Below are 25,369 nucleotides of genomic sequence, written 5' to 3'. Positions count from 1 at the left end.
TTATCTTATTAACCTTATATAGATCTTATGTATTTTATAGAATTACAATAATTTCAGTGAATCGCAAAAGAAAAATTAGACTTACAAAGGCCCCGGGGGGATTCGAACCCCCGATCTCCTGTTTACTAGACAGGCGCTTTAACCAGCTAAGCCACGGCGCCACGCTTGATGGAATTTCTATCGTAAACATTGATCTCGTTTCTTTTTTAATACAATGAAATATATTTCCATATTGTTTTCTACGAATTATATTTTCCGCTTAAGTGTAGGAATATAATAAAATTATAATATAAATAGAATAAAAGGCATAACAAAATAACATCATGTTATGTTCAAATATAAAATTTACATCGAAAGAGCTCATTTGTATTATTTGTTACTATTATATTTCATTTCATGCAAAAGCAAAAGAGTACTCCTCCTCCTCCTCTTTCGTACAACACAACGCAGTCGGTAGGACTCGAACCTACGCTCCCAGAGGGAATCTGATTTCTAGTCAGACGCCTTAACCACTCGGCCACGACTGCTTGAGGTTGAACTTATTATATTACAGAAGTCAAGATTCAGGATTCAAAATTAAATATCAAATTTTACATTTAAAGAGTAAGAGATATACGCTTTACGAAGTACTATATTTAGTACGTATAATTACAACTACGCTTCCTGATGCTATTTTAAGACGCTCAGCTAATCTTTGGCTATAATACGATACAATCCATTCTCCATCATGAGAAAGAATGACTTTGCTACAAAAATGTTTTACGTCTCGCAAATTCTTTCGACTTTCTTTATCTGTTATTCTGTGTCTTTCTCTTCTAGGATACTTTAGCGTAGCGGATACTTATCAGATATCTTCGGAAAAGCATAAATATGCGGAATAGCATGGACAGTCAGATTGGTCTCAGTTCAGGTCCGACGACAGTTTTATAACGAGTCCTATAACAATAACCAGATTCCGGATACTTGAAAGCATCGGTTGAGATTTGGAAAATGAAACAACGCGACGCATGGGATTTGGAAAATGAAACAACGCTCTTTTGGGACATTGCCTTCAGCTGTGTGCTGACTTGAAGGGCCGAAGACTACCGTTGTTCGATCATTCGCGGAGAGACGCGATCGCGGAGAAGCACGTCAACGGGAGTCGTAAATTCCCGTTACGATTAGATAATCGACGCCACGAAATGATCGATCCCCTATTTCGGTTAGGATAATAGAGGTGGTTTAACTGAATATGACACTGATATAATAAGTTAGAAATCACAGTTTATTCCAACAATTTGTGAAGAAGATAGTTACGCTGGTGCGTATGTGTAAGATAAGTAAGGACTGATCTACGGGTGTAAACCCGGTCAAAGAATATTGACTGCTTGGAAGATGGAAGATCAGTGAAGTTCGGTGATGATGCTGTGGCGGAGGAAAGCTAAGGATGGGTGTGTCTAGCGCACGGGACCATCGGATTTGTTGGTGACGATTTTGGCTAGGAGAGTAAGGGAAATAGGCTTCGTTGTTAATTGGTTATTTGCTGTGGTGGTGGGTGAGGAAGGATGCTAACCCTCCAGATAAAGTCGCTAGTGGGAGGCCGCATACGTGAGAAAAGGCAACTTTCCCGTGTCAACCCGTGGTGGACAATAAAGTTTAGGAAACAATGCAGAGAAATTCGGTTCGAAGGACCTCGACTAGGAAATTGCTGAGATTTATGGAGGGTACTTGAGAATATTGAGGGTACGCAGTAAGGGCGAGCGGACATCTGGTTACCATCTTGTCCGCGGTGTGTGGCCTGGTCTAGGTAGAGTGTCGCCCGACGTAACAACCGTCGATGAAGAATATTGTAAAATTAATTCTATATAAAAGCAAAATATATCGTATTTTTCTTACATCACTGAAATTTGTTTAAGTATTGTTAATAATATAAATATTATTATTGTATTACAATTGCTAAAAAATGAAAAAATTCTTGACCCCGACGTGATTTGAACACGCAACCTTCTGATCTGGAGTCAGACGCGCTACCGTTGCGCCACGGAGTCGTTGGTGTCATCGATTGCTTCAATACATAATACAATAGGTTATCTTTTATGATATATATACAGAATATTGAATTTTCATATAAAATTGATATTGAAATATAAATCAAATTGAATACGTCATTTTTTGAACAATTAATATTGCATATGATATAATAATTTATTTATTTATACGTATCATGCATCAAATAGAATATGATCTAGTATGCACGCTTTATACAGAACAGATTTGAAGATTATCATTAATTAAAACATGAATGAAAACATGAAAACGAAACATGGAAACGAAATATAGTTTTTCTTATGTATTTATGAAGATGTATTTATGTCTTTAGTGCAAAGAAAAAAATTCTGTTAAAAATATCTTCAAATAACTCAACCGTTTCTGATGTCGTCTTCTTAATATGCACGTATTAATTCTTAATAAGCACGTGATTTGTGCTCACATCCCGCATGCAAGCCTCGAATTATCCGAGAAACATATCTACCAGGAAGCTACCATTCTCCCTACGTTGAAAAGAGTTTCGCGCGGGTTGTCTCACAAAGCCCCTCCTAGCATCAGGATATCATGCAGTGATTGCAACGTTACCGGCGCATATGCTGTTACGATATTCCGTCATACCTTGACTTTCGCCCGTGAGGAATTTTTTCAACAGGAACGCATGCAGCCAACAGTAATTTCATGACGCCACCGATAGAAGCGCTAGTGTAAGCATTGAATTGTATATGTGTATACGCAGGTTCCTATATACATATTGAAAGCTTTAACTATGTATGTAGAGGCAAATCCCCCACCAGTGTTCCGAATCACATGTTAATTTTAGGGGAAAGCGTAATAAGATTTGATCCATTCACGAATACCTGCTGGAAGAGTATTGCTACGTATTACTCTTATGAAATATAACGAAGAAGTGATTAAGATTTACAGAAAAATTTTGTCTGTACGTACACGTACACGTAAGAAACACATTATTAATTCCAATTTTGGGGAAAAACGGTGTCACTGTCCCGTGATTGCACTTTATATCGTTCAGGTAAGGTTAGGACATTGGCACAATGCATTATCAAGCAAAATTCTAAAGCGGTAAGATGCGTATCGACATTGGAGACATATTGGAACCACAAATTTACCAAAATTTCTAACCATACAGGGTTAACGAATCAATAAACAATGAAAAGAAGCTGTGTGACCCAATGAAGTACTGCTACGTCACAGAGGTGCTTAAGGCCCGCTCGGCTCTTTCTCAAAATTATGTCTTTCCAATCTGCGGCTAATATAACACGCATAGAGGTACCATCCACTGCGTTTGACATCTACCGGAGATCATGCGTTCCTGTTCATGAATCGGTTAAATTGTTGATTATGTCCATTCTACCTACTAACTACAGATTTACTGGAGAATTATAAGTATGAATGTAAATAATTTGACATTCATACAACTCTACATACATATGTAACTAATGTTCGATACGATAAGTACTTGCGTGACAAATGAACTCGAGCTGGCCTCATGGAGCGATCGCCACTGCATATAATCATGGAAGAGTAAACTATTGCTATCAATAGCAAAAATAATTTATCAACTTTTATACAATTAGTTTGTACAACAATAAATGTAGTTACGTATAAAAATATTTATTGATTATTATTTTGGAAACCCAAAAATCAAACTCGAGGACGGATTGCAGCATGTAATATATGGAAAAAGGAAACGGGTTAGTCACGCTAAAGTAGCTTCCTCGACTAACATGTTAGCCTAATCTTAGGAGGGGCTAAATGAGACAGCCCGCGCGAATGTCGCTCAACTGTACGAGAGAGGAGAAAGGTGATTCATTCATGTTATCCTAATATTTCACGTCTTGTGTGCGGGATGTGAGCACGCACCGCATTTTGATGTAAAGAAAATGCGTAAGTACTTACATATACGTTATGGAATTCATATAAATAGTAGTACACGTATATATTTCTAATTTAATAGAGCAAAATTGTCTAAAGAACATAAAAAGGGAGTATGAATAGAAATTTTTAAGGGACTTTATTGTAACCAAAAATTTCATTTTATTTCTACGAATAGTTGTTTTATAAGGATTCTAATATATTGACATAACTGTGCGCCTACTTTTCAAATATTTCAAGAAAATTGTTGGGAAGATAAAGGTAGATCAATTTATATTTAAATTCAAAAAAGGAAAATATAAACGATTTATTGACCCCGACGTGATTTGAACACGCAACCTTCTGATCTGGAGTCAGACGCGCTACCGTTGCGCCACGGAGTCTTTGTTTTGCCTCACTTTTATTTACTAAAATAAGAAATAAAATATGTATATAACAACAAAGATCAACATTTTTTTGTATTATATTAAAATTTTTCATGCTGCTAGGCAAAAAATTTTTCATATATAAACGATTTTACAAAGACCTTTACTATTCAAGTAAACAGAGGATTCGGGAGAAATATAGTTTCAAATCTTAAACACTTAACTTATTTGATATTTTCAAAGTAAATATACAAGATTGTGATATTAATGGTTATTCTGTTTGTTAAAATTTCTTTTAGGCAAACTCATCCTCACTTGCACTTTTACAGGTCACATGTAATCCATATGCATCTGTAATAAAAGTGTTCCACAGCTGAATAGCGCCAGGCTAAACTGATCTCGATGAGTTTCAAAATTAACTGTTGCTCGAGTAATCTTTAATTAACTTCAGCATGAATAATTAAATTATGTTATAAAATTTGGTAAATCCCTGTTTATCCAATCACGCAGAGAAAGTCTTTTGTACATTTTTATTGATTATACTTGGTATTAATATATTGTTCGGAATTTTGAGTGGCTCCGTTTATGGCTCGTACGGTCCCTATCCCTTCTTTAGAAAATTCCGAATTACATGTCCTTCCCGAGCTGTAAACTTAATGACTCCGAGGTCAGGTAACAAACCCCTGGAAAAACCCCAGCCGGGAAGGCACGATGTTCAGACGAAACCCAACGGCTGGTAGGGAGAATCAGCAAGGTAGGTGAACAGTTCATCAACAGACTTCGTACCATGCGGGTAAAATACTTCATTCCCAACAAAATCCTACCACCGCCGTGTCCATCACACGTTACTTTTATACAACAAGTGCAAATACAGTTTTAGATTAATCTAACACTCGATCTATTAAACCTCTTCCACCTTGAGGGTTAATTCATTCGAGGTACGCGATATCAACCGATCGGTTTGACCTGATCGGTTGCTCTTTAGTCGAGAATTCGCAACACATATTAATATTGACCTAGTAAGTGTTTTATAGCGAAATTTTACTTATTTATGTAAATTTTTGAATAACATAGTCTTTTATATACAATTACTGTGAGAATCATTAGTTCTTAATACATGATGTTCTTGATTAATAAATATTTCAGTAAGAAACAGCCTTACAAAATGTTAAACAACATATAATGCAATAATTAAATATAATAAATATATGTGAGGGCTGTCATTTTTAGGAAAAGTATAGAGGGTTTATGTGTACAGCTTCTGTTAAATTATATTCTATGCGCATAAATGCAACGAATGGTATTGAATCTTTTGTATCTATTCATTGGGTGTGGCTTGTGGTGGCATCTTCAGAATGAAACATCTATTAGGCTAACATATTATTTAGAAGCATGTCACATCCTAGTTACATCGGCAAAATAGACTCCGTATGACATAAAAGATAAGCGGCCATCTTTCTACCCGAAGTAAGAAAGTACATGAGAGAAATCATAGGTGTCGCTGATTGTGATGAAGAGGAGATAACCTCCTTCTAATACATAGTTTCCTAATAGGTGTGAACCACGGCGCCGCGTGCCGACGCAACCCATTGGACCTTCAAGGGAGTTGCTACCACCGTCTTCTTCATTAATTACGCGTCGTTGATTTATGAAGGTTGGTCGAAATACAATCCACGAACTTATTACATGTTAAAGTATTACAAAAGAAGGCAAAAAGAAATGGCAGCGGTGGGATTCGAACCCACGCCTCCGAAGAGACTGGTGCCTTAAACCAGCGCCTTAGACCGCTCGGCCACGCTACCAGTGATAACTACATTTCTCACGTGGATATCATAAATAATCTTAATAACCTTCTTAAAACAAAATCATGTTTTACATACAATATCAAGTTATTGTCATGTTTCCGTGGCTGGTCTTCATTCGGCACTCTAAATCTGTTATCTTTTGTTATAACACATGACAGTCTTTAACAAGAAGAATTCATAAGTACTAATTCTAAGGAGATCATTATTTTAAAAGTTATACGTGCCTTACTTTTTACTTTTAAATTACTTTTAAAGTTGGTGTATATTATACAATTATCTTAGACATACATGTTTTATGATTTATATGCATCGTCAGGAGTTCGATTAACAGAATGGATTTTGGTTTGGGTTAGGTTTAATTTATATTATAATATATTGTAGTATCCAAATAAACTATGCGTGAACTTTATATGCTTCTAAAATAATGATCTTCGTGTTTTAAAACTGGAATTTTTCTACTCTATTTGTCAAAAACTATCATATGAGAAATAGGTTACAAATTCGATGTGTCACAAATCAAACTTCAACCCTTCTCATTATTTGTTTAATGATCAATTATCATTGTCTTACAGAGATGTATGAAAAGTATCTCCAAAGGGAAGTATTTCTATGGAGAATTAGAAAAGCCTGTTGAATTGCTTTCAGTTAGTAGAAACATCATGTTCACGTGATTCTTTTAAGAACGCTTTCCAAAAGATACCGGCGGAGGTGCTCGCGGGTAAACTAGGGTGGGTGGTGAGTAAGTGGTCCATATATAGAAGCGCCCCCACATTTACCAACACGAGCGCACACCTGTCACGCATATATACGCAGCACGAGGGCCGAGGCGCACACTTTTTGAGCTTGAGTTGCTTAAGCTCTGCCGGCTTCACGTTTCTACGTTTTGGGTATTGCAAAATAACAGTTACAATCAGCGTTCATCATGCCTGGACGTCCGCTTTGGCAGGTAAATTGCGTTTGAAAAATTTTCATTTTTACCTACTGACATTGTCGCGCATTTAACATACTTATATAGATTCGCGCCATTCAAGTATGGACGTTATGGAGTTGCTCGCGCCAGTTGGTATAACCTGTAAATTGTAATCCACATTAGGCTATTGATTTTTAATGATCAAGTGATTTTATATCTTATGTTATAAAAAAGTTTTCAAAGTAATCTTCTTTTAATTGCATATTCTCCATATTAACCTGCATTTTAAAATCATTGTATATGCTGCGCTATGCGATAATGCGATTCATAGTGTTTGTTCAATATCATATGTTTGTTTACACCGTGAATTATAATTATAATTACAATTGTAAGACATTATAGATCAATAGGTAACAAAAAAATAATTTTTTTCGAAAAATGGAATATTCTTGATAGACGATGATCTTTACAGACGTAGGAGAAATGTTGACTGCTTTATATACTGAAAATCCATCTATTTCAAACGTCTGACTCAGGATACATTTTTGCAATACTTTTTCCAAATTTTCGTTGAAGTGCTTCTAATTCTGTACAGGTTATAAACTATGAATCATTCGATGCACCGTCATCTACACTAATTTAATTTACATTTGACTCATATCTCTTTCATGTAAACGAGATTACATTTCCACGTTATATCATTCGTGTTAAATAAAACAAATTTTGGATATCTAGAAAATTTTTCATAGGATTTTTTAGTAATTAGACGATATAGAATATTTCGTATGATATCGTAACATGAAGTATAAATGTTTGGTATGTTAATGCAATATCACAACACGAGTCCAGTATTGGCTGTCTGCTGGTATACCGCGGACTTCCAAAAATAACGCAAAGGCTTGCCAAGCTAAGCGAAAGTTTCAATCGAATCCTATGGTATGGTCATATTGAAAGGAGGAAAAAGTAAAAGAAAGAAAAATTTGTGTCATGACGACGACATCAAGTATGGTGCAAACTTTATTTACAAACAAGTCGTGAATATTCTAGTATCTGATCTGAAATTAATTTCATGTTTAAGTTCTTTAAAATCAAACGGATTCAGATGATTTTCACCAAAAGATTTCTGGAAAGTCGAATGATTTTCCAAATTAAATAACAGTTTCAGTAGTCAGAATAAATTATCTGTTTTTAAAAATTAAGAACAAGAATAATCAACATTTATCTTTAGAAACTATTACAGATGAAAGTTCACTGCAACATATTTTTTCTAAATTAAAAGATTAATACAGTTAACAAAGTGGAGACATATACGTTTTGTTACTGCCTAATACTAAATAAGAAATAAAAAAAATTATTGTTTCCACAGGTTACAAATAATAATATTCGGTAATATTGTTAGAGGACGATAATACTAAAACAAATTTCGATTAGGGTGAAATGATAAAAATCCATGACAGGTAAATACAGAATCCACATAATATACATACACATATGTACACAAATATATAAAATATGAAAAATAAACACCTACTAATAGGAAAATTTTATTAGAATGAAATTTGAAACTGTTACCAGTAATATTAGTAATACTGCTACCCATAATATTTAGTAAGTGAAATAAATTTTTATTTAGGACTCATTTCTTTAGTTGCATAAACATTCGCAATCGACTTTACCATCATATGTCATATTTCAGAAACACTCTCACTATTGTTTTATTATTTGTGCTAACGTTTGCCAAGAACTTGACATCACTAGAATTTTCAATATACTTCGACCATTCTGCTTTTAACATTTTAGAGAAAATAGTAACAATTGATGGTCAAAAGGTCCCATTCTTGTAATCGATTTAGGGTACATGTTTCTTAATAATTCTGACTACAGATGTCAGCAATGTACAATAATATAGATAATAGAAAATAGCAGCGTTGCCTTTTTATTTTGTACATTTGTTATTTATACATTATTAATTTGTACATTATGTTAGTAAATTGTGCGAGGACAATTACAAATCTTAGAAAAGGCATTAGATTATTCGTTCGAATTGATAAAATAATCTTCGACGTAAAGATTCGGATGAAATCTTACATTTACATGTTAAAATAACTAGGATGTCCTGCTTATAATATATATAAATCTTTTCCGTGTTACGCGATATGATATAATTGATGAGCTTTTTGTCGGCATTCTATATCATGTTCTCTGTTTTCTTTAATAAATTCTCGTGAAAGATAGATTGATATTCGATATGTTAAGAAACGTATTTTTGACATTTTATTTATATAGGTAGGTATATGTTTGTCGTGTCATGTATAGTGTAGGTGTACGTGTCATTATCTTACAAAATTGTTTAGTGTTTTCGTGTGTATGCTAGGTGTGTAGGTAAACTGTGAATGTAACGTGTGTACGTAATACGTTATGTGTGATTATAACGTAGCGTGTAGTGTATTTAAGTGTTTGCTTTTGACTAATAGTTATGGTTTATCGACAGGATTTCGCATTTACGTATACAAGGGTACAACGATGTTTCAGTATCATATCCTAGGAAAAAAATAGGTCACTACATTATCGCAGTGTATCTAGGATACATATTCGCAGACATTCGATGAGAAAGCAATTTTATAGCTTGGTCGAATTCAGCGTCATAGACTCGTGATTAGAATACTTCGAATTGGTCGATAGTTGCGTTTTTTGAGTACTTCGAAATCGACAATTTGGTAGCAGATCTTTAGTATATTATTATTTAGATCTATATAAAGTTTCGATGTCACGTGTTTTACGTGTGTAGAATGTTTACATGTGTCGAGTGTTGCCGAATCCACCGTGTCCAGCTTGACTGGCTCCTTTGTTATAACCCATCTGTAAATTGAGCTGACCCTCGCTGGCTCGAAGCTGGTCTTCGGTGAATATTCTCTTATTTTCTTCAGCCATTTTTGGTCCTAGACGCGGTCCATTATATTCCGGATGCTTCTGCGTCTGTGTAGAAGAAAAGAGATACATACGACAAGTCTGTTAATTCTTTCTTTAAACTTCAAAATCTCTGCTTGATTTTAAGATACGTACAATTCTTCCAAGGGCATAGAGACATAATGTAACTTGTGGGATATTGCGTCTTTCGAAGAGGTCAGCTGTCTGAAAGATTTCTTCTTGTGGGACACCGTATTCTTTAATGGCTGCTTGAAATCTGTCCGGAAAAGAATCCACAATAGTATCCACTGATTACAAATTTTTATATATATATATAAATATATTCCTTTTTGGAAAAAGAAATATATAGGGACAGCCATAGGATAAAACGATGAGTAAATTTCATGAGTAAATTTGGAAGGTCTGTCGCAATTCTAGTTTCTTAGAATTAGCTACGTTTTAATTGATAATTATAATATCTCTTAAAGAAACTTTGTTTCTTTTTTATATTTATAAAATACCTTTGAACGTTTTCCATAAGCTGGAAGTTGGTTCCCTTGGCCTGAATCTTCTTTACCGAGCCAGGCGCCAATTTATTGATAAGCTTGCACAGAATGACCCCATCTTTGAGAATATCCTCGTAATTTCCAGGTGGAAGCTTTTCTCCTAAAACAGCCTCGATCCAGACCATAACTTCAGTCTCTTGTTCCTTGTTTCGGGCCTAGAAACCGGAAGTTTCTTCGTCAATTGCATGGCGCGGAATTAGAATCGTAGGATGGTGGATGCCACGACACTCGATGTCGTCTCGAGAGTCAGGGATGGTCCAGCAAAGTGTTGCCGGGGAATTTAAAAATGTCGGGAACGAAAATAGACCGCGACGGTGTTATGTTACCACGGGCGTAAAACGAACGTCGAAAATAAAATACGACGACCAATCTGTTGGCTTTTATTAAAACTGGCAAGAAGCAGCAACGTTTCGGCCACCTGTTTCCGTGCCGTGTGAATCCCGAATTTTACTGATTTCTAGTAAAATCGTCAATAAGACGAAATTATGCTTCTGGCATCCTGACAATTCTTTCACCTCCGTGAGTCCCTTCTCGCGGCGTCTGTATCGACGAAACACGTCTTTTATCTTTTAGGGTAGGGCTTCCCAAACTTTTATGAACCGAGAGACCCATTTTCGCGACCTAGTCGAAGGTTATACGAGATGTAACTGCTGTCAACAATTGATCGATAAACAATTCATAGATTTTAGTCGAGAGAAACTGGGCGACTAGAAAATAGTAGTTCTGTGACCTTTAACTGTGATCTTTAACTGAGTCAACATGGAATTATTTGTCCGATGATTTTCGTCGAGTAAAATTCTCCCAATGAACATGTAAACAATTCTTATATTTTAATTTTTATCGCGACTGGATCGTTGAACAGTTACTTTTCATCGCAAAGGTAATTCTATTTCATTCGACATCTTTCTTCTTTGAATCGACTTACAAATGGGCGAATGCCGACAATCAACACGTAACATATTTCGAACGTGTTGCCTCGTAGTAAATATAAGTAATTTATAAAATCCTTTTAGAATAATTTACAATGCCAACGAACGATTGACGTAGATGAAATCTGGCACTATGTTCGCGATAAATTAGTATTTATAGTAACAAAAAGCTTTCTTTATCAAGTTGTTATTTTACGGTTGCCGATTTATATACAGTTTTGCCTCAAATATTTCAACGAGTGCATTATACAATGCACTTACAAGTGGACAAATATTGAGCATCAACACGTAACATGTTTCGAACATGTTGCCTCGTAATAAGTATAAGTAATTTATAAAATCCTTTTACGATGATTTAAAATGCCAACGAACAATTGACGTAAATGAAATCTGACTCTATGTTCGTAAACAAATTTCTAAGCTTCATTAAATTCTTACTTCACGATTTATATACAGTTTTGCCTCAGATATTACAACGAGTGCATTATCCTATGTCTGGTTGAGGAACGTTCGTGAAGGATCAATGATAGTGCCGAAGAGAAATTTTCAACATATCTGCGAAATGTCAAGCCTTTTGAAGCAATGTGTTCCTCCTCGAATGCTCTCGAGATGTATTTTAAGCTATCTATTCTCAAGGGACGTGGCGTTTTCGTTCAGATCAGATCCAACTTTCGAGGACGTTTCGTGAACGTGACACCTGGTGCAACGATTCACCAAATTAAAAGTTAAATTGATCGAATCCTCTCGAATCTTTTCTCCAGTGATTCGGCCACTCGATCGTCGAACGCCTGCGCTGAAAATTTTCCTTTTGGAAATTCATAAATGACATAATTTTTTCGCTAATACATTTGATATTCAGTCGTGTCAAAGGTTTGAAATGGAATTTACGAATAAAGAATGTTATGCGAATATAATAGGTGACGATGATTGGGAAATTAGCAGAGTGTTGTAATAAAGTCGACAGTTCAATCTTTTCGAAAGAAGATCCAATAGCACAATATTAATCTTGTCGCAGAAATCGACCTATTAATTTTTCGAATTGGCATTTCCTCTCGAAAATATCGTCAAGATATATTACGTAAGGATATTTATCTTAGGGTATAAATACTCCGACTCCGGATGAGACGGGGGAGGAGATGCGCGTCAAAGCCGATCAGCGGTACAAATTGCCATTTCGTAGTTACCAATTCCATCGTGTCAATAATCCGGCCGACATTCGTTAAATAAAACTATGAACGAATACGCTACGTGTCTTACAAAATCCTTCTTCTTCTTCTTATTTCCAATATCTGTCTTTTCTTTTCCAACGTTTCGAACGTTACTGCTACGTGTCAAGATTAATCCAGCAATCTGGGAAAATCGCCAAAACGAAATAGCCCAAGGTCTATCGTAATTAGGATTCCACGAATAACCACGATTTTCGCCCGCTAACATAGCAATAAGAAATTATTCGTATATCAGATTTATAATCAGTATAGCTTCGCTTATCGTTAATTGGCATGGTATGATCAATGTATACGCGATTAAGCGTCCTTTAATCGTTATTTTCAACGAACACTTGATTTCCGACGAAATAATGAACACGTACCGGCATCTTTCTTCTTCTTTTCTTTCCTTCGACACTGTAGACGTTGCCACGGAGACTGAGTTTTACCGTAGTTTAGGATAGCGACTTTTGAACGATGACGCTGACTAGAGACTAAGTCGGACGCCGTGCGTCGCGACGCTATATGCCGGTCTCCCCTCCGCCGTATCATTTCCCGACATTCACGAACGAATATTTTTTGGCTGAGTGCCCAGTGGGTATTCCCACACCCCCGCCCGTAACCAGATCTTGACACTGCAGCCCTATTTACAAAAAGAAACAAGAAATATGCTTTGTAACGTTCTTAGTAAATGAGCAAAATTTCTTCTATGCTATCGTGAATGTTTTTTGGGATCACAGTTTTAGCGTGTTTCGCGATCTTTTGGCTTAAATAGAATATTTATACGATTGTAAGTTATAATCTGTTTATAAAGTACGATCAACAGGTTTAATATGTAGATTCACCGCCGATCCGATTTTCATGATCATGTTAAGTAAATCTAGTTCAAGTAAAGAGAAATAGATTTAATATCAGAGTAATATCTTGTTGATTCGTCATCAGAATTAATAATAGCTTGCAATCTTCTTGCCATTGATAAAATTAAAGATTTTCTCATTTCTGATGTAATTGCGTTTCAAAACTATCGACGGTTAAATGTTTACGCTACTTTAATTCTCTCTGGAAACACGTTAGTGTAACAATATTTAGTAGACGAAAGAAATTTTCGTCGAGGTTCTGTCTTTTTAGTCGTGTTTAGAAAAATTTGTATTTCCGTAAATATTCGCGATCCAGCTATAATAATTCGTCTAATGGCCTCTACCCTCAGGTTCGAAGACCGTTTCGCCATACATGATAACTGCTTCTCAATTTTGCTCGTGCATAAAAGCAGACTGCTTATTTTTGCACCTTCTTCTTCCTCTTCCTTCACCTCCTAACTTTCTTACAAACAGTCCCTCTTTGAAGCTTCACAATCCTTCGTAGCCACGAGCAGCATTACGTACATCCCCAAGGCAATTAATTACAGAATTCCGAAAATACGTGACTAAGCATCGAAAATAGCATGTGCAATTTTGTGAATACGAGAGGGGATCGTCTGGAACTCGAATTAAAGCTCCGATGTCTCTAGGGAGAGGTATCTTTCAGCTGTTTCGTTTTGCTTTTGACGAAAGATGTCAAAAATAGGTCACGGATCAGTTACGTTAGAAGCGGATGTACGTATCGTTGGCCGCAGCTATGTCTTTTATTGTTGAATGCTGACGTTGCAAATAAACGGGGGAAATCCGTGAACGAAGTGGAAAAGTTCGAACAAGTGGGTGTGTTTCCCAACGAACGATGGTTAGCCGGTCCGTGGACGGGCGCCAGATGAAAGAAACCGATAAGCAAGACGCTCGTAATTTCTGGATGCTGGCCACTTCGAAGGGTGAGGCCACCGCCGAGTTTAGATTCCGTCAATTGACGCTGTTTCCAAGTTTATCGTAACCGTAACACTACGGAATTGCGTAGACGGCTGGAGCGAATACGTATTCGCATCTTATACATCGAGATCGAATTACGTAACAAAAATTAGATTAATCGCGTTAACGAGGAGGTTGTCCCTTTACGCAATCGTTAGTCGATGATCGATCGATGAAGCGATCTTTTATCAGGTTATCTCATTTTCATTTGAAATGTAATTATTTTTAGCGACCCAAATCTCGTCGATCCTGAAATTTTAGAAATTAGCTAATCAATGTTTAAATCGCTTCGTTCTATTAGGGCTTGAGAGCAACAAGTAGATAGAAAAAGTATTTACATACTTGTCTGCAGAGGAGGACTGACTGGAGTAAGACTTCATTACGTGGCGTCCTTCCACGTGTACTTAACGTATTATCTCTTATTTTTCTGTTTTCCTGCGATAATGCATTTCCAGCAAATACTTAATGCATCTCTACTTGCATTCAATCGTAAATGTTGTTCACATGTAGGTGGTATCTAAAAGAAAACTGAATTCCCAGAAAGCATCGCTTTCTAGACGATTCGTGGATTTATCCGACGGATATTTCCAATAGTAGTATATTATAAAAAGCATTTTTATTAATTTCTTAATGTTTAACGCATTTTTATTTATTTTATATGATTTTAATACGTTTATTTAACTATATTTCACTTTTAAAATAGTTTACTTTACTTTGTGCCGGTTTGTATCTACGCGCACTCGATGCGTTAGTGCGTCGACTTGCCACTAGATGGTGTCGAAGAAGAAAGGATTCTCACTGTCGAAAGATGACGCGAGTGTTATTAGTAGGGCTGCGAAACATAGTATCGTTAGCTTTGCGCAGTGGCGATATCGTAACCAATGAGGTTCTACCGAGGTGCGATTATTGCTAGTTGAAAACTTTTACCAATACCCCGCCATGACGATGTGAAATACCATCGGCTACGGCAATTTTTGAAAGTTTCTGCGGAAACTGATAAACTTTTATCAAAAACTAAGAATTTTAGAAATACGCTTCAGATGTTCTGTTTGGGACGGAATTAAGTTCTCACAAGGGTCATCGTTAGATGGTTGAGAGCTTTTGTTATGTGTAACGAAAAGTAGTTTTGAGACTTTCAACTTCATTTTAGAACTTTAGCGAGAAAGTATGACGTTATAAGCACGATCGGCTCGATATATGAACTGAACTTTGAGTGCTTCAAGTGTAGTGACTATGACTTGAGCTTTCAAGATAGAATTTAATGAATACGGAGCACATGTGTAATGGCTATTTCCAGACCTCATCTTCCACAAAAAATATTGATCGACATTAATCACTTTCAGCAGCTATTAGCGTGCCATATGTGAAGTTTGCTGATAACATAAAAAACACGTATTAAAATAGTTCTTTGATCGTAGGTTGCTGGGAAACGAGAACCAAGCCAGGAAGCCGAGGCTCAGCAATGGATCGAGCAAGTGGTCGGAGAGAGATTTCCCTCAGGTATGACCATGAAGCTCGCAATATCTAACTTTGACTTTCATCGATTTACGTATTATAAATGCGTAATTTGGCTGGGACAGCCATAAGTACAATTGATTAAAGTTTATCAATGATACTACTACTCCTTTGATACACGTGCTCTCGTATATGAACTCCTGTTCTACGGAGGTGGTGCAGTTCGAAAAGCGTGTCAATATCACCACCCCCGTTCAGGACCAGAGCAACGCGTCCAAAAGCTAGCTGCGATCCTATAATTCCCGGGTACGAATGTCAGGCCGCGTGATGTCGCAAAGGTTAAGCTTGTTGTCTAGGTCAGTTATTGGTATGTCTAATGAGAGGCGAGAAGTCGACGAGTAAAAGGAAAGGATAATTGGAAATTTGAGGAAAATTTAATAGAGCGAAAAATACGGACAACTAGATATATTGTCACTTATAATAAAAATGATACGTTTAATATTTATAAATGTAGTAATTTTTATGATTTAATTAATAAATTTACTGGTTATACCTAATATCTATAAATCTAAATGTTAGTGAAAGGTCATTGGTTGTGAGAAACTGATGCTGAAGCACGTAAGATCCTGAGTAGAGTGCGGAGGGTGAATGGTTGCAGGTGCTTGTTAGGGGTAGCTATATCCTCTTACTGCCGATGTTCTCCTAATAAAACGCGCGCTTTGTTGCGTCATTCGAGTCACCCTATTGAACGAAAAGTGGGTAGCGACCCCTACGTCCAACGTGTACCCCTGATTGGTGAAATACGCCAGGCGTCGACGCAATCGCTGTGCTGAACGAACGATCGTATAACGACACAGAACAGTACTCGAATTAAGACAAACTAATATTTTTAAAAGATCCATCACACTTCTCTAGCACCCTATTAAAACACTATCAAAGTTAAAAAATTATATTCTCTCGGTCGAAATTTTTATTGAGCGATTTTGATCTCTATGATAGATTTTCATGTTAGAATAAGTGGAGGGTGTTTAAACTTCGAGCATCATATAGTTAGACTTTATGTCATATAACAGACTATCCCTTGAGCGTTACGCAGTGTTAGTTCCACCCACAGCAAGCAGCAGCTCTACACGATGATGCGATCCGGGTATACGAAGCTTTTGATGTTATTGACTCATTTAAAATTGAACTTGAGCTACCGCCTCGTTCGATCGCTACCGCCCACTTTCCTATTTTTCCGATTCGCCCTTAACGTCGCTCACCTTCACGATGACGCGCAATTGGAATTCGATGCGTTTCAGGATCCTCGAATCTTTCCATTCTAGATGTTAGCCTGTTCCTGGAAGCTCGCGTGGCATGCTGGACACGACCTTTGTATACCAGTTTGCATACTACCAAATATTTCTTAAACAAGGGTAGGAAATTGTATTTTATTTAAATATTCGCATTCACATACAATTTCTAGAAACGTTCATGACTGTTTGAGTAAAAGATGCTGAATATTTAAGTGACAAATTTTTTTAGAGAAACTTGATTAGTTTGTTATTTGATAAAAAAAAAAAAAAAAAAAAAATGGGAATTAATTAGTGAAAGATGAGATTGTAAAATATTAAAATGATGACAAAAGTAGTTTCTTTATAAGATTAGAAATATTTACATGAGTAAGAATGAAGTGTTCTGTTGTTGATACCGTTGGAAGGGAAAAACTCCGCTGAGGAAATCGTCAAACGGTCTTTAGCAATCTTCTGCCGACGACACGTATTGATTTAGCGTCATCTGTTCATCATGTTACGTCGTAAGGACGCCAACGTATCAGGGCCGCATACGAGAGCCTGGATAGTCAAGTGAAATATCGCATTATGTCATTTCTTGTTTCATCTTTCTTGCACACCTTCCGGTTTCCTTCTCATGAAATGAATTACATTAAGAAATCATCCAACTAAGCTTTTCTTGTTTCGACTGATTTATTACAACAAAATGTTGAATATTATACTTATCAATTTATACAAAGTTGTACATATCTAACACCGTGTTATTCATTCTCCGTACGTACTTTAATTACAATTTTTATAATATTCATATTATTTATATTTTTTTAAACAATTTATTCTACACGTAAATGATCTTCGCCAAAATTTATTAAACAAATCACAACGCAACTAATTTTCTGCTTTAATTGCAGAAATTTTATGATGTCGCCGTATGCTATTGTGAACGCTCCTTAAAGCTCGTCAGGAAGAAGGGTTACGAGTTACGAGGGAGGCAAGTGTCAGTCATCTGTTCGTCACGGTGGCACAACTAGCTTGCTTGCACCAGGGTACTAGCAGACGTTTGAGGGATTTATGGCTTGCCCGCCACGTTGACGTCAACGTCGACGTATCGATCCTTGTGCACTTTGAACCCTAAGCTTTTCACAATTCGCAGTCTTCTCCTCCTTCCTGAGGAGTAGCCTTCAGGTGATAGAATGTCGATATGTCGAACTGCTCGTCACGAAACGTTGCGTGACGTCACGAAAGCTCGCAGTTACTAGGGTAGCAAAGAGGGGCAGTAGATGAATTTATGGCTTTCTTGCCGACGAAGGGCGGCACCTATTATTCGCGTAGACTTCGATGTGTTCGTTTGAAGAATAAGGGCATTTCCTCCGGAAGAAATCGCGTATTGGATATTCGTACGATCGAAAGGTACTGGAGATATGTCAACGGGTGCCAGTTGTCCATCAAAAGATCGTCAATGACGTCATTCTGAGAAGAGCTTATCAGGATTACAGCCGGAGGGTAGATTTACGACCGAAAGCAACAAGTTGTTGCCTCGGATCGTGTTTCATTTGGGATGCCCATAAAGGGTGTGTTCTTTGTTTTTATTAATCCCGTAATTTCATGTAAATTCCTTGTTGCTTAAAATAGAACAGATTTACAGGGACATACAAAATTATAATATATTTACACATTTAAAAATGAAATTTTATTTTAAATATCAATTCTATCGCATATTTTTTAATTTCTATTTTTCACTGGTGTTGTTTAAATTCTAGGAGTTTAATTATGGAACAGAGTGTTGGTTCATTAACAAACAAGTGCATTGTATGAAAAGAAATTGTTGATATAGTCTTAGTTTGATAAAAGTGGAGGGAAATTGGATTCTCTTTGCATGTGAGAGGACTCGTTCCCGCGGGACCTGTTGCTTGCCACTGGTCGTAAATTCAAGCCGAGGATGTTGTCCTGATGAAAACCGTGTGTTTGACGTCTTTATGACATGAAACTGACGTGAAATCGATACTAAGACACGCAAGCGTGTTTGTCGAACCTGGGGTGAACCATTCCATCTCAAGATTTCTTTTCTTCTTATCGTTGTACTGTATAATGTTATATACTTTCCCACTCTAAAAAATTATTTGTTTAATCTTTAATTTCTTCTGTACATGCTAATCAAGATATTTATTTAAAAAAATTACATACTAAGATATGCGTTCTTTGCACTTTACTATTTAAATATTACTGTCTCAATCGCATGAGTTTTATCCACCTGTCGGATAAACGTTATAATATATTCTTGCACAGAATTACGGATAAAAGACATGTGTACAATGTGTATTTGTAAAGGAGACAGGCCTCAAGCAATTTATCGATTTCACATCAAATTGTCGAGACATGACGGCTATGACGTGTCACCGTAACAGGATAGTATCGAGGGTAGTAATAGTTTCCAATTCACCAATACATATTATTGCAACTCAATATTTTTTTGACGCATAGTATCGAGTATGAAGGAAGAGAGCAGTAAGACACGCAACGTCTGAAAAATATCAGGTCAGCATCACGTTACTATGTTTATTCGAGCATGAAAGAAAGCAGCGAAGAATCGTAAGGAGCAAGACGGTTTAGATCTGGAAGGCGTTCTATTGATTTTCTGTCATCTTCTTGCGTTTACGACATCTCATTGTGTTTCGATGCTACCAGGAATGTATACCATGTCATGCTTGTTTACTCCATATGCCCGCGTTGATCCAGAGGTGGATGCTGGAAGCTGTGGCCTCCGGCCTGTTGCCTGGATATTGTGGAAAAGCAACTGGTTCGCTCGATTCGCTTGACATGCGTAGCTGAGTCACGTATACCAGTATTGCTCCCTGTCATATAACTATTTCTGTAAAAAACAAGTTTCTTCTATATTTTTCAAAACAGAAATATTACTTTCATTTCCTCCAAGGAAATTATTTAATAAGTTAATTAGTTCTTTAGTGACTTTGATAATAATCAAGACCACAGAAAATTATATCTTTTCTTAAATAAATTAGGTCAAGTTTTTAAATGCTGAATGCAATCTGTTTATTAGAAATGTTTTCTTGCTTGATTGTAATTTCGTAACATTCACGATTGTTCTAAATAATACTTATTCTCTTAATCATATAATTGATAGTTGTCGTTTTTGTTTGAAAGTTAGGAATCAATAAAGAATTACTTGAAGAATATATTAGTTGCTGTTGATCGGCTGTCGAATACTCGTCAATCGAAAATTCAAGCAGACGACCAGTTTTGTATTAGGCGAGCAGATTTTGGGGTAAGCATGTAATAGTATCCCCTCTATTGCAAAACCACGTGACATATCGTCCTTGCAGGATCAGGATAGTAGTCCTTTGAACGGTTAGTCCGTGTCTCTTCATCTAAAAATGTTTCAAAATAACTAGTGGTTTTTATAACAAATATGTAACAAATTATAAATAGATGTATAGTTACAAACAGTACGTATTTATATTGTAATATTTATTACAAAACAAGAGTTAGAAAATAAGTTCATTATCATTATTCATAATTTTTTGTAATGGCCTATTTTAGCCTGGTACGTAGAGTTTCACAAATTATATAGTTCCATATAAAAGACACAACTGGAGAACTACTTGAAGCTTAGTATGTTTTCTTAGTAACTCTGTAACTTTCATATTCATAGATGCTGCATATATTATCCATTGGTACAACCACGCGTAACCGTAACATATCCTATAGAATGATATATTAATCGTTGAGTTGTACTTGGCTGAGAAACCCTTGATAAATCACTTACCTATTTAAACATCCATTGCTGGCATTCCTAGTTCTATCTTCTTTCAAGATACCTTTTATCCAATATATAAATCATCTTGGCAATTTGATGCTTTGAAAATATCTATATGTATATGATTAAATATGTAAGTAATATACGCATATAGGAAGAGCGCCAGTTGTTGCGCACATCACCGTACGTCGACCGCAGCGCTTCCGCTCATGGCTCACGTATCGATACAATTTATAAAGTCGCTCACCAGAGTGCGTGGCATGTCAATACGTTCAATATATCGAAACGTTAACCGGGAGAGGAACTTGACAATAAACGATACATGCTTGACATCGATGTTGAGCTCCTGTCAGTTGCTGGCCTCCTGACAATTTGAGATGCAGCGTGTCTTTCGAATGGCGACGGGATTGCTTCTACGCCGCGAGTCACGACGACTGCAAGACAATGATGGCGCTGATCGAGAAACACCAGAGTTGAAGAGTAGAAAAAAAAGCGAGCAACGGAAGACGGAGGCGGTCTTTTCTGATCCTTCGACCGACTGACAAAAAATGCCATGCCCCCTTGGCGCGCCTCTTGGCATAATGGGGCGCCATAAACGAGTGCTGGTGCACGCAGCCTCTGTTATTATTTCGCGGCAATCTCGTCCGCAGCGATGAACAGGGAGGAGGAGGATAAAACAAGAGAAACGACAGCTGCCATTCATTTGAACCGATAATAGCCCACCTGACAATGAAAATCAATGGCCGACATGGAGTGCGCATGTCGTTCGACCGCGGAACTTTCAAAGCTTTATCCCGAGGGAACCCAGATTTATTTTTCTGCTATCCTGATGCCACTGTGGTACTTGGCATTCTTTTCATTGCTCGCTCACTAGCTCTCCTTTTTGTCACGAATTTTTTTGTATATTTAGGTCTTAGGTGAATGATTGGTTGGGTTCGATGGATTAAGGAATTGCATAATAATTAACCTTTTAATGCCTCGTGTAACACGTACACAAATGTATCTTTCATATCAAAAGATTTATAATCAAAATAAATATTATATTTATTACAGGCTCCCATTTTTGTTACGCTTATTAACACAAGGGAAATGATATGTTTTTAGGTGTGAGTTATGAAGATGCTTTGCGGGATGGTGTATTGCTTTGTAAACTCATGAACAAACTGCAGCCGGGACTCATCACCAAAATTAATACGTCTGGTGGTGATTATAAGATGATGGACAATCTTAATCAGTATGTATCGCAAGAAATGCTTTTATATCGCATGAATACATAATTAGTGTGTAAGTTGTAAATAACATTACCTGTGAATTGCATGTAAACTGTATTATTTCATTGAATAAATATCATTATATCATTTATTGCATATGCAATAATAATATTTAGTAAATACACCCCATATTATGATATCCGTGTATAAAACAAGAATGGAACAAAACGTAAATGCTTGTAGAGAAGGCAAACTCGCTAATTTTTGTTACCTACTATCAAGCTTTCTTTCATCTCATGCTTTCCTGTTATTCAGTCAAGTTTACGCAATCGACAGTGTTTTACTACGGAACGACTCTCGACTCGAATCTATCGAAGTCGAAGAGTCACGGAGTCGTTGAGATCGAGAGATCAAACGATACGCGATTATTGACTTGGAATCGCCGGCGCAACTGCCGCCAAACTTCAATTGCGTCACTGTTCCTCGTGTTACCTGAAAGCCTGATAAATAAGTATCAAGAAAGTCCCAAGTCGGGATCGTCACAATTATTTCATAAAAATAAAAAGAAGAACCTTATCTTTTATCTAAATTCGACATCTTACAAAAAATCTTTGATGACATAATAATATATAGTTTATACTAATGATATATGGTTTATACTAATGATATATAGTTTATACTAATGATGATTGCGTTTATCATGTGTACTTATATATATATATTATATTTCGTAGATAATAGAACAAATTTTGCGTTTATTATGTGAACTTATATGTATATGTTATATTTCGTAGATAATAGAACAAATTATAAAAATTGAACATTATTATCATTGGAAATTATCGTTTGAGTCGAACGAGATTATGTCCAAACAAAATATCATTCGAGACGAAATGTATAAGGTAGGTATTTAGTAAGAGGCTTTCTGCAAAGTACAGTAACCATGTATGACATTTGCGGCATCTGACAATCTGACCGCGATATCGCGTGCGCATGTCGACAATTGGCGCGTTTTCAATGTTTAAGAGCGCTTTCCTCAGTAGTGGGGTGAACGATGCGCAGCGCGGCCACTCCGCATTACTCCCTTTTTATGCGAAAAGCAGGAGTAACGTAGAGGTTAAGAATATTTATCGTGTGCGCTTCTTTCGTTCTTACATTCCTAATACCCAGAGAGTTCATTAATACTGGCCTGCGTCACGTTTCTTGCGTTACGTGGCACGTTGCATCACAGCCAACGAAATGGCGGCTCTTGAGCATATGTTTATTGTTTGCTATGGGGCTAAATTCATGCTTGAAATTTATGATATTTAATCAAATAAAAATATGGTTATTTTGTTTTGCATTATTAACTTCAGCATTCTAATTGTTTAACTGTAAATTTCATTGAAAACTGTTACCTATTATTGCTTGATGTACCACGGTTATTTACGGATTAACGAGATTTCAATGATCATCGTGCATGTCTAGACCAATTATTCAAAAGTCGATCAAGCTATCCTGCTGTCCTGTTAATCAAAGACACGAGACGTGTTAATTCCTAGGTATTCTGAGAAAATAGACACATACATACTTTATTCAAGCAATGTTATTATAATGTATCTTTATTTCAGATTCCAAAAGGCCTGCGTGAAATACGGAGTACCTGATGTAGACTTGTTCCAAGCAGTTGATCTTATGGAAAGAAAAAATATCGCGCAAGTGACCAACACCATTTTTGCCATTGGCCGCACTGTAATAATTTTGATCAAATACGCTTATTTTCCATTATCATTAAATGTATATAATTGTAGGAAAAATAATAAAACGATATGAATTTGCAGACTTATAGACATCCAGAATGGCGCGGACCATGGCTAGGACCAAGACCGGCGGAAGAGAATAAGCGGAATTTCACGGAGGAGCAACTAAGAGCTGGCGAAGGTTATATTGGACTTCAAGCTGGTACCAATAAGGGCGCGACTCAAGCTGGTCAAAACTTTGGAGCAACAAGAAAGATTCTCCTCGGAAAATAATATTTCTACATAGTATTTCCTAATACTTTTAAGATTTCTTCAGAAATAGTTCAAAATTAATTTTAAACAGAATATTCATCGATGTCTTAGAACAGATGTCAAATTATAATTAATCGTATTAACAAAGAATTACGTTGGACTCCTTAATTTGTCGTGTACTGTAATCGATTATAGCGCATAAATGGCGGAGATTAATTATTTGATACGAATAATTGTTATTAATAAGATTCATGGATGTATATAAAATAACAACAATTTTTCATTGTAACAAGCTAATTCAATAAATTCATCTGATTGTGTTAATACCCTGAAGCTACATATCCGACATCTTTTTTCACAGTTTTGCACGAATTTGTATACGCAAGTAAGTACTTACATACATTGGTACAAGACATCAATGTAGATATGTCCGAGAACGAATACATTTTTAAGATCGACACGTAAAGTCGCATACAGTGTACTTGTACTTACTGGCGTACGTATGCAGGTAGAGAGGCACATACATGACGATGAGCCTTGTACGTGACAGCGACGATAAGTGGACGTGACGTGTATGTACACGCATTACACGCATTCTTCGAGCGGTTTCTACACCGCGAGGCTCCCCAATGATCAGGCAAGTATCTCGAGTTAGGATATCTATGGACCATTACCTATCCTTCTTTGTTTCATTCACACACGGCTCCGTTGGTTATTGAAGAGAACTTGCTGATAGAAAACTTGGATATCAATACACATAAACATTTTATATATCTATACTGTTCAATTGATACTACATAAAATTAGGTACTATATACTATATAAAATTTATACATTTATATGTACTTGTATATATAGCTTGTAATAGGTATACTCATACACATTAGGTTATTATTATTAAATGTTATAAGATAGTTCATTTTCTTAATCTATAATCATAAATATATATATTTATACGTCATAATTATAGTAATATTGAATAAGAACATTTGTTATTCCTTCTGTATTTCTATTTCTGAGTATTCCTGTGTAGTAAAGAACAATTAAAATGGAACGAAGAGAGAAAATCTCAGCGCTTCTTGATCGCGAGAAATGACGTACGTATTTGTCTTGTCGGTCGATCGCGATCGTGGGGCAGGCCAGTTCTTGGGGTCCCCCTGTGATAAAATAACATAAGTTACAAAGAAGTATAATAATACTGTTGTACATGTCTGCCTACTGTT

General features: G+C 36.3%; 2 protein-coding genes, 2 long non-coding RNA genes and 6 other non-coding genes across 15 annotated transcripts in view; 2 read left to right on the top strand and 8 right to left on the bottom strand.

Annotated features, from left to right (window-relative positions):
* Positions 1-87: 87 nt before the first annotated feature.
* TRNAT-AGU (transfer RNA threonine (anticodon AGU)) lies at positions 88-161 on the bottom strand. The gene has a single exon. It is a non-coding gene; the product is annotated as a tRNA-Thr (tRNA).
* A 284-nt stretch (positions 162-445) lies between these two features.
* TRNAS-AGA (transfer RNA serine (anticodon AGA)) lies at positions 446-527 on the bottom strand. The gene has a single exon. It is a non-coding gene; the product is annotated as a tRNA-Ser (tRNA).
* A 1,428-nt stretch (positions 528-1,955) lies between these two features.
* TRNAW-CCA (transfer RNA tryptophan (anticodon CCA)) lies at positions 1,956-2,027 on the bottom strand. Its single transcript has one exon. It is a non-coding gene; the product is annotated as a tRNA-Trp (tRNA).
* Positions 2,028-2,341: 314 nt separating this feature from the next.
* On the bottom strand, positions 2,342-3,059 carry LOC138183834 (uncharacterized). Its single transcript, XR_011174187.1, has 2 exons — positions 2,974-3,059; positions 2,342-2,885 (listed from the first exon to the last, which is right to left on the bottom strand). It is a non-coding gene; the product is annotated as an uncharacterized LOC138183834 (long non-coding RNA).
* Positions 3,060-4,232: 1,173 nt separating this feature from the next.
* On the bottom strand, positions 4,233-4,304 carry TRNAW-CCA (transfer RNA tryptophan (anticodon CCA)). The gene has a single exon. It is a non-coding gene; the product is annotated as a tRNA-Trp (tRNA).
* A 1,550-nt stretch (positions 4,305-5,854) lies between these two features.
* Positions 5,855-24,470, top strand: LOC138184045 (muscle-specific protein 20). Of its 4 annotated transcripts, none has more exons than XM_069121705.1 (5): positions 5,855-5,940; positions 15,862-15,943; positions 22,049-22,178; positions 23,766-23,886; positions 23,976-24,470. In XM_069121705.1, the coding sequence occupies exons 1-5, from the start codon at positions 5,935-5,937 to the stop codon at positions 24,165-24,167; spliced, it is 531 nt and encodes a 176-aa protein (XP_068977806.1). In that variant the 5' UTR covers positions 5,855-5,934; the 3' UTR covers positions 24,168-24,470. The 4 variants fall into 4 exon arrangements, with proteins under 4 accessions (XP_068977806.1, XP_068977803.1, XP_068977804.1 ...); XM_069121702.1 differs by lacking the exon at positions 22,049-22,178 and adding an exon at positions 6,737-7,037 and having other exon boundaries at positions 5,856-5,940; XM_069121703.1 differs by lacking the exon at positions 22,049-22,178 and adding an exon at positions 6,773-7,037 and having other exon boundaries at positions 5,920-5,940.
* Positions 6,007-6,088, bottom strand: TRNAL-AAG (transfer RNA leucine (anticodon AAG)). The gene has a single exon. It is a non-coding gene; the product is annotated as a tRNA-Leu (tRNA).
* LOC138184048 (myophilin) lies at positions 8,912-13,139 on the bottom strand. The gene is made up of 4 exons (XM_069121711.1): positions 12,992-13,139; positions 10,430-10,629; positions 10,065-10,185; positions 8,912-9,977 (listed from the first exon to the last, which is right to left on the bottom strand). The coding sequence occupies exons 1-4, from the start codon at positions 12,995-12,997 to the stop codon at positions 9,795-9,797; spliced, it is 510 nt and encodes a 169-aa protein (XP_068977812.1). The 5' UTR covers positions 12,998-13,139; the 3' UTR covers positions 8,912-9,794.
* Positions 15,296-15,436, top strand: LOC138184601 (U4 spliceosomal RNA). Its single transcript, XR_011174359.1, has one exon. It is a non-coding gene; the product is annotated as a U4 spliceosomal RNA (small nuclear RNA).
* LOC138184054 (uncharacterized) overlaps positions 19,510-25,369 on the bottom strand; it is a 138,856-nt gene continuing 132,996 nt past the window's right edge. For 2 of the 3 annotated variants that reach the window (XR_011174228.1, XR_011174227.1), the window contains exons 4-5: positions 20,354-20,555; positions 19,905-20,038 (exon numbers count right to left, since the gene is read on the bottom strand). This is a non-coding gene — a long non-coding RNA (uncharacterized LOC138184054). Of the gene's footprint in view, positions 20,039-20,353; positions 20,556-25,369 lie in introns of all 3 variants that reach the window. The other variant, XR_011174226.1, reaches the window with a different exon arrangement.

This window comes from Bombus flavifrons, chromosome 10, assembly GCF_040668555.2.
Source record: "Bombus flavifrons isolate JBK064 chromosome 10, iyBomFlav1_principal, whole genome shotgun sequence".
In the NCBI taxonomy this organism is placed as follows: Eukaryota; Metazoa; Arthropoda; class Insecta; order Hymenoptera; family Apidae; genus Bombus; species Bombus flavifrons.
This window is presented reverse-complemented; position numbering and strand designations above follow the sequence as displayed.